The 11,262-nt window shown below is 32.3% G+C and overlaps 1 protein-coding gene across 2 annotated transcripts; it reads right to left on the bottom strand.

The window, feature by feature from the left end:
• Positions 1 to 561: 561 nt before the first annotated feature.
• Positions 562 to 10,566, bottom strand: LOC130946515 (signal recognition particle 19 kDa protein-like). 2 transcript variants are annotated; one of them, XM_057875279.1, is made up of 6 exons: positions 10,286 to 10,566; positions 9,636 to 9,741; positions 3,073 to 3,265; positions 2,884 to 2,983; positions 1,979 to 2,095; positions 562 to 907 (listed from the first exon to the last, which is right to left on the bottom strand). In XM_057875279.1, the coding sequence occupies exons 3-6, from the start codon at positions 3,253 to 3,255 to the stop codon at positions 762 to 764; spliced, it is 546 nt and encodes a 181-aa protein (XP_057731262.1). In that variant the 5' UTR covers positions 3,256 to 3,265; positions 9,636 to 9,741; positions 10,286 to 10,566; the 3' UTR covers positions 562 to 761. The 2 variants fall into 2 exon arrangements, with proteins under 2 accessions (XP_057731262.1, XP_057731263.1); XM_057875280.1 differs by lacking the exon at positions 562 to 907 and having other exon boundaries at positions 1,683 to 2,095.
• Between the last annotated feature and the right edge of the window lie 696 nt (positions 10,567 to 11,262).

Here is an 11,262-nt window from a genome sequence, read left to right as displayed (position 1 = left end):
TATAAATCGAACCGGGTGATTAGATTTACATAGAGAACTAAATCTAGTCTATTCGATTTACATAGAGAGGTAATTTAGAAGATCCATATAGTGTTTTTTATTTGGGTGAATTGTATAATATTGAGTTGGATTTAGTTCAATTGTGTGTTTTACCCTATAATTTATTTGTTATAATTGATTTTATTTAAATTATTTGTTATAATTAATTGATTGATATAAATTATAATAAATTGTGTAATATTTAAATATCTAATCAAATTAATTAGTTAATATAATTAATTCATCATAATGAATTATATTATTTAATAAAATAAAATAAAATAAATTAAAAAATATTTTTAGAAGCATGCCACATTAATTTTATTATTAAGTATAAAAATTTAATTTTTATATAATAAAATAGATAATATTTTTGGCCCTTCTATTAACTAGTGTTGTAAATTATTTTTCTCATTTTTCCCTGTTCATTGCATTTCGGTGGAAATAATAAAAACACAGAAACTCGTCTTTATTTTTCCCACAAAAAAATCACCAATAACAACCAGAAAATTCCTTCTCCAAAATTTTCTCCCTTCACTCACCCTTGTATAACCATTAGTCCATTACAAAGTTCCAGACACCATTAACATTTGTCAACACCTAACCCATATTTCATAACAAGGTTTTGGGCTTTTGGCAGTTTACAAAATTCGGTAAAATAAACATTATAAGAACAATGAAATTCAAATTCCTCTTCAAAAGCCCATGTCCAAAAACTCCCACTAATATGACCAAAAATAAAAAGTTGCCACTAATGGAACTCTTGTGATGTACATACTGTTATAGGACCAACACGGTTTGTTAGACTCTTCAAAGCCGCTTGAACTGACTAAAATCCGACACATTGTCCCCTTTGTAGACCACGTATCTGTCAAACAACGTACAATTTAAAATATCTATAAATCTATACCAATTTACATCTGTACCATAAAGCGATCCATGTTAAATTCAGCACGCCAATTTATCATGTTTAAATATTTTTAATTAAACAGAATGTAAAATGCGTTTTGGTTTCTGTAGCAAGTAAAAAGAAGACAACACTCTTCATAAACATGCTTGTACTGCTTTATCCGACATGAACTTCTGAAACCAGAATAGAAATCTATTCTTCAATATAACCCTGCGACACTCAAAACTACGTTCATACTATTTAATTAAAAGATAACTTTTGGAATTATAAAAATCAATAAATTAATTGAGTTTAATTTTCATGCACTGAAAGTGTAAAATATTTTACACAATTGTGCAAACATATCCATTTTACTATCCATTATGTCATTAGATACACATATAAAACTACTATATATGGAGAGTGTATCAATAAACTGCACAAACTTTGAGGAAACCATAATACAAACTAGAAATAAAACTTTTGAGGAAACCATATACAAACTAGAAATAAAAGTGAGTTTTGTATTCAACATTGATATATGGTGGATGCAGTTATAGTTCCAATTACAAACTAACCAATAGCACTATCTAAATAGAGTTTGGAGTTAATCAAAATGCAAATGATATACTACAGTTCCATTGGATATTTATGAGTATGCTTACAAAAATTTTAAGACAGTAAATCTAGTCAAATACTTTTGCAAATATGCGAATATGCCATTAAATGTCTTTTATAAGGGATCCAAAAAAAAAAAAACAAAATGCATGTTCTATTAGATGCTTCTTGGTTGTAAAGCACAAACATAATGTGATTCTTCCCTCGACAAAAGGGAAGAAAAAGTGTTTTACCAATGCTGGATTATATGAAGAAAATGTTGTCCTATAATCAAGTGAACGACTGTTGAAACTGTTTGGTGAAGGTTCATAAATACATTGGCACTCATTCGGGTGGTAAAAACTTGAACTCAATTAGGACAAATTACCCCTACAACAATACATCCAATAATTAAGATAATATTTCCAAAAAATTATCTCCTCTTTTTTTCACCTTTCCCAGATTTGTTGGAAGCTCCTGCATTTGATGTTGACACAGCCGCCTCCTGCTTCTTTGTCCTTCCATGATGTTTGGGTACCATGTCTGCAACACGAAGCATTAGCTGCTTTCCTGCAAGAAAAATAACAACCAGTTTCAATAATTTGTCATGTTTGTGCAACAAATGAGAAGTAACTATAAGAATGTTTTTCTCAACATTCTAATATGGACTCTACACTTCAGCCTCGGTGAAGCAGCCCTCCCTCATCCATGGAAAATGGGAAGGAGGGAAAACTAATAGCAGTAACCTACCACATGGTAAAACCATGAAGCAACATAAGAAACATCTACCACGACCTCATGTCGTGGTTAATGTTATTTGGAATAAATTACTATCAACAACTAAGACCATCCAACATCGAGACATGATTCACATCAACTCCAAAGCTAGCAACAAGTAAATACATCAAGATTCGAAAGTATTAGGATACTGCCAATGCTACAAAGGGAAACGACATTTTATGAATTGAGTCTTGTCAAACTTTCAACTCCATAGTCACCAATAAACATGACCTAAAAATATGCCACCCTAATAAGCAACACCTGCACTAGACTTTATTCTAATTGACTTAGGGGAATTTCATATTGATGTTTGCAACCCAATCCATGACTATTTACAGATAACAAAAGTCAATGAACACTTGGATTGGACATTCAACAATAAACAATTCAATTTTACAAGTGACATTATCATACACATCAAGAAACATGTAAGACACATGATTCAGCCAACACCCAACAGCTATTTATGTTAGAGAAAAACAATATCAGAGTACTACATTGATTCAACTTTACATAAACATAAAAGTAAAATGGGTAGCCACAAAAGTTTGATTACAAAACTATATTGAACAACTTACTGGATGAGATATTGGGATTAAAAAGATTGCCATCTTCCTTCTTCAACAACACCTTCACTCTCCCTCTTTGCATGAAATCACGCGGGTAAGCCTTGTCAATCTGTGTTCATCAACAAAGTTACCATACACATAAAAATCTAATAGCAATAAATATTCATAAAACCCAAAAATTTTAATTTTTGAAGATACCTCAATTGCAAAAGGGAGTTTCAGATAGTTGCAGCAATCGCCAATTTCAGCACATGTGGGATTCTCGCAAGCTTTGCTGAGTCCAATTCGTCTTCCTTCTGCCATCGTCTTCTTCGAATTCATGTAAACAGGGTACAACACAATCCACCTCTTTATATTCGGCAATTCACCATCCACATTCATTATCAAGGTTCTGAAAATCGGACAGGTCATCAAACCGCATTAGTCATTGATTCACTGGTCTAACCGGTTCAACCATAGTTCAACCGGAATAACCGTTTTATAATAAAATAATAAATAGAATATAAATAAACACACTCAAACATAATTATAGTCTTAATATAAACCAAAGTTCCGAAAACTGGGCCGGTCATCGAACCACTCTAGTCACTGGTTCAACCAGTCCAACCGTGGTTCAATCTGAAAAATCGTTTATAATAAAATAATAAATAAATTATAAATAAATATCCTAAAAAAGTACAAACATCAAAATATTAACAATCAATCTTTAATGTTGGAAGAATTAATATAGCATTTGTCAAAACTCAAATAAATAGTGTAGCATTTGCCGAAACTCAATAAATGAAGTCTCGAAGTATTAAAAGGAACTGCAAGAGACTGATGAACTTCCCAGAAAATAAGAAGCAAACATCCAAGTACCATGATGTATATCATTTGATGACTAAGATTAAATTATTATTATTATTATTGCATAATGGCATGATACTCATACTTTATATGGGAAAATAAGATAGAAATCAAAGATAAAACTTTTTCACCATATCACCATATTTAAAAACTTATATATCCACCTTAAACTAAGACAAATGAATTAGAGGCAATAAAATGAATTGGAGTTCAATTAATCACTGATGAATGACAATAAAATGAAGCTAGAGGCAAAATACCTAATAGAAGAATTGAATGACTTAATAATTAAATATTCTTCATATATAAAAACAGGATCATAGAGAAGTTCATCTAAGTCAAATGCCGGCTTATTCACAACCAAAAAGAAAGCCTTCAAATAAGAAGAATTTGTACCACAAGGACAAACACAACGAAGAATTAAAACAAGTTAACAGTTAACACAAGAACAATTAACAAATTATAAGATCAGCACACTAAGAAAATTACACCAAATTAACAAATTATAGCAAATTACAACTTACAAGACAACAACACCAATTAAAATTTAAAATAAAGCAACAACAACAATTACACAGCAACAATACCAATAATTAAATCACAATAACACAACAAAAAGTTACACAAGAGCAACAAACTTTTTCAAAGATTAACAAGGATTATCAAAATTTTAGACAGCATCACTACTTTCTTTAATTGATCATGATTAAGTTTGTTGTTCTTGAAGCAATTCGGGTTATCTAAGAGTATGCTTTGAGAAAAGGGTACTTGAAGCTTTCTATTCTTCCTCACTCTTGCATGACCCAAACCATTGTGAAGCAAAGAAACAACTTTCTTGAACCTTAACACAGCTTCACCAGTTTCCACCATTAAATTCCTATTCTGAACTTGATCCCTTGGCTGAGACAAAATACTAAGAACTCTATGACATCTTTCAACAGCTAATCTATTGGCTTGTTCAACTTCCTCCATTCCTATCTATCTATCTATCTATCTATCTATCTATCTATCTATCTATCTAAGTTAATCAAAAACTCTCAAATCAGAAGCTAAACATGCCTAAATACTAAAAGAACATGAACATCTGAGTTATCAACTAAGAGACCATACATTCAGCCATAAGTGGCATACAAAAAGACCGAGATATAAAGAATCCCATTTTTTTCAAAGGGAGCCACAAAAATAGGATTTTTCATGTTCATGTCTCAAATTCCATCACAGGATGAAAAAGAGTCAATTTTTTTTTCTTTTTTTGTTTATGTTTTTTGTTGTTGGTAGAACAGACAAAGACCTTGGGATCAGAACTAACTAATAGGAGTTAGAAGAAATTGCAGCATATCTATATTTGCCTTAGAAAACAAATAAAAATTTAACTCAATCTTATCTTCAATGAACCAAGGAAAAAAGAATAAGAAAGCAGGAGTTGGAAGAGAGCAGGGACGGCGGCCGAGATCGACGGACGAACGGCAGCAGTGGCTCGACGGACGGGCGCGTCAGTGGCTCGAAGAGAGGCTAGGTTGGAGAAGGGGGAGTGACTGATTCAGATTTCAGAGTTCTGCAAGGCTGAGAGGAATGAGATTCAGATTATGAGAGTGAGAGGCCTGGTTCAGTGAAAGTAAACCAAATTTGCCAAAAATGACGCCAGTTTCTTTTAAACCGGCCAGTTCCTTGTCTCTCGGCCAGTTCGACAGTTCTTCTCCGGTTTTTTGAGGAACGGTTTTAGGGGGTGAATGGGGCCGTCATTGCTGCCTGTTCACAGTTAGATCGGTCGAACTGACCGGTCCGATCCGATTTTCAGAACCATGATATAAACTTTAAATCATCATCCAAATTTAAAACACCACATCAACCAAAATCTTATGATCTTATCAAAGTACAAACTCAAAAGTTAAATAACTTTTGTTCTCATCAATTAATAACAATGTAATACTTGTTATATTATTAAGACAATCACCATTTATGTACAATTTTAACAAAGTTGTTAGCACAAAAATTAACAAAGATTAATAAGGATAAACACAAGACCTCAAATTTATAAAAACTGAATGATTTATAAATTGCTTAGTAATAATATTAACATTGCCAACTAATAAATGGATATTTTAACCTTAAACTCTAGTGAACAAACAGTAACATGGCCCAAATAACAATTTAACTATTTTAATTAATACACAACTCCAAACACAGTGAGTATTCTGCTTCATACACTCCTCAAAAGCGGTCCCAAATCATATGCAATATCAGATTATCAGTGAACAATATGCTTCATAAACTCCTCAAATTGTCAAAATCAGAAACATGGAGGACACTATTTAGAATCTAGAGAGGCATACCAACTTCAAGAAATACATAATTAGCAAAATTCATCAAACATGACAAAGCTAAGTTCTCAAAACATAATTTTAATTAACTTAATTGAACACAAAAATACAGCACGGCAAAGCACAAAAAAACATAGCACAGCAGTGAAGAAAACACAAAAGAGTACAGTACATCACAACAGTAGTGAGCAGAGCTAATCAATAATCATTCAATAATTAATAAAATTTCTGAAAAAATAAACGAAGAACAAGCACTACTAAGTGAGCAGGGAAGCCATTGCCTTCTTCGATCTGAGTAGGGAAGTGTATGAGAAAAAGTGGTTGAGCGCGACGGAATAGTTATTGGTTCACTGGTTTACTGGTTCAACCAGTTTAACCATGGTTCAATCGAAATAACTGTTTTATAATAAAATAATAAATAAAATATAAATAAACATACTAAAACATCACCATTGTTAAGCTTGTTGATATTGATAATATACTCCAACTTAGAACGGAAATGACAAGGGTTGAAATCTTGATTCAGACTTCAATACCATGTCAACAACCATCTCTCCTCCATGATTAAATTCTAGGAGGAAGTTTAAGATTCCTTATATATCTAAAACTATTTGAAAAACTTGCACAAAACAAGGAAATCTATAAAACTGGTGCCTAAAGTTGTCATTTATAAATACACTAACTTAAAATATAGTTCTTTTAAATACGCAAAACTACTACTTTCCTATGTATGCATTTCTTGAATATCATATAGTGACAGATCCACAATCTAAACTTAGGTTCTGTTGACCCTACACTTCTGTACTTTGCCGTTGAACAGAGTTGGAAACACGAAACAAAGTTGCAAGTAAATTCTAGTTTTTAACCCTGCCAACCCAAATTTCAGCACCTCTAAATTCTTTTAAAAGCTCAGTTACTAATATGCAAGGTCAATTATTAGAGCGTGATCCTCAAAATCTTAGTAAAACAACAGATAATTTCAATTCAGCAACATTAAACAAGATAATCCATATTGATCAGTACCATGCCATAATTCATCTTTACAAAGTTCTAATTTATTGTGGTCTATGTATTTATACGCATATACAGATTTATTGTCAAAGATTGGAATTAATTCCAACATATCTTCAGAAATCAAATAAGAATTCACTGAAGTTATTTATGTCCTCCAAATTACCTCCATATTTATGCCACAATGAAACTTATCTCACATATGCAATAGTTAGTACCTTAGCAGCTTCTTATGATTATTGCTCCTTAAAAAATCATTCTTCTTGTCTAGAATAATTTCTATTTAAAAAACAGATTTTGTCGAAGTGATAAATTACTGTAGTTACGGGATAGAAGAATAAGAATGAACAGTAAATCGGTAACAAGGCAATGCAATTTATCATCAAACAGTAATCCAGTAACAGAGTCATCAAAATTGAAATTTATCGTCAAGCAGTGAGCAAAGCCAATCAACCAAGAACAAGTCCTGAGCACTAACTGAACATTCGAGACATTACCTTCGGCAGACGGATCCAAAAATTTTAAACAGTGGGGGCAAACATGTAGCATATAAAAATAACAAAAAAAATTTATAAATATATCAAAGCATATAAAAATAAATAATATGAACATATTAAATGTTAAATAATTATTTATTTATTTATTATAAATATTGATATATTGATAAGTAATAATGTGGTTATTAATTCATTTTTTTGTAAATTAAATATAATAATAACAATAATAATAAATGAGATTAATCAAAATGATAAATAGATTGTCTTCTAATCAATAATAAAAGTGAAATATATTTTTATATGAATTATGTACGATAAATGATATTTTAGAAAAAAAATTATACACTGAATCTCTCATATTCTTATTATATATTTTATAGATTATTTAATAATTATTCAATCATTTAATAAAAGAAAGACCTAAAATTAATTTCAAATAAAAATAATAATAAAATTAGTTACTTAGATAGATAAAAATTCAAAATGTGTTATTGTTTCAATTAATTTTTAAATAATTTTTAATTAAATTTATGTTTGAGAACTAATTATCAAAATACATATTGAGTATAAAATTTAATTTACTCGTAAATATTATAAAGTTGAGTAGAAAAAAATTCAAGGATATAAACTTCTACTAAATAAAGTTATTAATCAAATAATACTATAATAAAATTTTGTTTTTTATTAAATTAATTTCATATATATTTTTATTTTATCATTTTAGATACAAATTAATGTTTATTTTTTATGTATTGACTGTGTAAAAATTTTTACACAATTGTCCAATTACGTCTATTTTTTTGGATGATTATTTATGTAAATGCAATTAATATAAAAAGTAATTATTTTTTATGATATGGTGGTTACGTAATTGAATACACGTGTAAAATTATTTTACACTAACCTTGTATCAAAATTTGCCAACAAGCTATAACTCAAATGGCATAGTCTTCCCACCCTCATCTATAGGTCTTGGGTTCGAGTCTCACTCTTAACTTTGGAAAAAAAAATCGTGTATCAAAATTTAATTCTAAAATTAAAAAATATATATAATGAATATTTTAACACAATTTAATAGGTATTGTCCAAGCTTCCTCTCTTTCAATTCTTTGGAATGGCAATAAGTTAGATAAGTTTGTCCCTAAGAGGGGTCTTCGGCAAGGAGATCCTATGTCCCCTTACTTGTTTGTTATTTGTATGGAACATTTAGCTTGCTACATTACTAATCAGGTTGATATGGGTTTATGAGATCCAATGGCTGTTTCTAAAGGGGGACCAAGGGTCTCCCATCTTATGCAAGGTTCTGAGAACCGGACCGGTCATCGAACTGTTCTAGTAACTGGTTCACTGGTCCAACCGGTCTAACCGTGGTTCAAATGGAAAACCGTTTTAAAATAAAATAATAAATAAATTATAAATAAACATCCTAGAATATAAAAGCAGCTTCTGAGTGACTATTGAAAGAAATGCCAATTCAAACAGTACAAAGTGTGAAGATATCAGATAATACCATGATTTATTGAAAGAAACCCAATAAACAACACTATAATCGCTGTTCCAAGAAGTCCTGAGAGAATGCAAAGCTAAATTAAAACAGTAAATACAGAAAGTAACATTTCAAAGAGAGACAAAAAGTATATCAATACTCAATACTCTTAATTGTTATTATCCTATTCCGCAACCTATGCAAGCTATAATGTACAAATACTTTGTTTCTACTCAAATATCTGTACCATAGGCATATCTGCATCATATACTAAATTAAACTTCCTAATTGTGACTATAGTTTTGATAAAATGGCAGTATTTGTATAATTTTTTTTGTGCAAAACGGAAGGCCAGACTAGCTAGCTTTAATTCTCTTACAAGAAACTAGTATAACTTGGAAAACAACAATGATAAAGCCACTAAGAGATTCTATTAGTTCCTACTAAACAAAACAATTATATCAAAACTAAGGGTGATTTTCAGTATTAAGAAATCAACTGTGTCTCTTGAATCTCCTATTCAATTATGCCAGGAAACCAAAGAGCTCACTTACTATATAATGAACGAGTGCAGAAATAGAACGAAAGATGAAGAGGTACCAGAGGGCAGAAAGAGAGTTAGTTTTCTTGTTCCTGCGAGTGTGAGCACGCGCTGACGCTGCGGAAATCCGTTTGCTGGTTCAGATTGCCATTTTCCTTCTCAGTTCTGATAAAGAACATTGACAATTGAGAAAGATGATCAACACAACGCAAGTGAAGAGTGAATATTGACAATTGAGAAAGATGATCAACACAGCAGAGCCACAAAACACACAACAGCACACGAGAACCCAGAACCCACAACAGCAGCACAGCCAGAAAATTAATAGCAGCACAAAATTAATACTACCAACAGCATTCAGCATTCAGCATCAGCAACAAAAATTATCATTCAGCAACAAACAGCATTTGATTTGATTTCCATTTTTAGCATTCAGCAACAAACATTACAAAACAGCAACAAGTAATCCCTAATCACACTAAACCTGAAATCAATAAAGCTAAACAAAAATTTCAATAATGATTTGATTTCCTTTTTTAGCAGCAGCAAGAAAATTTCAACAAAAATTTCAAGAACTAAAGAAAGAGCAGCAGCACAAAATCAACTCTTTGATTTTCCATTAATCCATTCACAAGTTCACATTCAAAAATCAGCAAACAGAGCATAAAAGAAAGAGAAGAACCGAAGAAGTGAAAGCAGTGCCGCTAACCTTTGACGGAGACACGGACGGCAACCGGCGAGACGACGGCGAGCGGCAACACGGCGGCAAACTGCTCCAAGTTTGAGAGAAGCCAGGGAGGACGGGGACAGGGGGAAGGACGACGCCGAGCTACAAGAGAAGACGCGGAGGCGCCGACAGCACGGACGGCGGCGGCACTGCGGCAGAACCGTTGCAGGGAGAACCTAGGGGTTTGGTTGGGTGATTTTGACCTTTGCTTCGGAGTTCAGATAGTGATTCACGATTTGGAGGGGTGTTGGGGGAAGGGGATGAGTGAGTGAGGGCTGAACGTTGTTTTTTTTTTTTTTTTAATAACGAAAACGACGCCGTTCACAAGACCGGTCGGTTTTCATTTTGGTCCAACCGGCCGGTTCAACAGCTTTTGAGTGGTTTGGAGATGGCGGTTTTAGGAGGAAGACCGGGCCATTTTCATATCGGTTTCTGGTTGAATTGGTTCGATCGACTGACTCGATCCAGTTTTCAGAACACTAATCTTATGTTTGCTGCTGATCTATTACTTTTCTGCAAAGTCAGGAAATTCCAAGTCTAAGTTGTTATGAATTCCCTCAACTTATTTTGCAAAGCTTCCGCGATGAGAATTAATTTAGATAAATTCAAAACTCTCTGTTCCAAAAATGTTTCTAATCAAAGAAAAGAGATGTTCACTGGAATTTTTGCCATTAGATTCACCCAAGATCTTGGAAAGTAACTCGGTATCAATCTTAATCACTCCAGGGTGTCCAGAGCTTCCTTTAATAGTGTCTTGGATAAATAAGGAGTCGACTTGCTAATTGGAAAGGGCATCTCTTGAATAGGACCGGACGGCTCTGTTTGATTAATTTAGTAGTGACCTCTTTACCGGTTTACCAAATGCATGTTTCGTTCTTTCCTATCAATGTCACTAATAAAATATCTTTGTTAATGCGCCAATTTCTTTGGAAGGACTAGGTTGAAGGAAGGTATATGAG

Source organism: Arachis stenosperma, chromosome 8, assembly GCF_014773155.1.
Source record: "Arachis stenosperma cultivar V10309 chromosome 8, arast.V10309.gnm1.PFL2, whole genome shotgun sequence".
NCBI classification, from domain to species: Eukaryota; Viridiplantae; Streptophyta; class Magnoliopsida; order Fabales; family Fabaceae; genus Arachis; species Arachis stenosperma.
Note: the sequence above shows the minus strand (reverse complement) of the source record. Positions and strands in the feature narration are given on the sequence as shown.

Coding starts and splice junctions, on each gene's coding strand:
- LOC130946515 (XM_057875279.1), bottom strand. CDS start 3,255: ATGAATGTGGATGGTGAATTGCCGAATATAAAGAGGTGGATTGTGTTG. Junction 2,984..3,072: donor AACTCCCTTTTGCAATTGAG/GTATCTTCAAAA, acceptor TGATGAACACAG/ATTGACAAGGCTTACCCGCG. Junction 2,096..2,883: donor TAATCCCAATATCTCATCCA/GTAAGTTGTTCA, acceptor TTTTTCTTGCAG/GAAAGCAGCTAATGCTTCGT.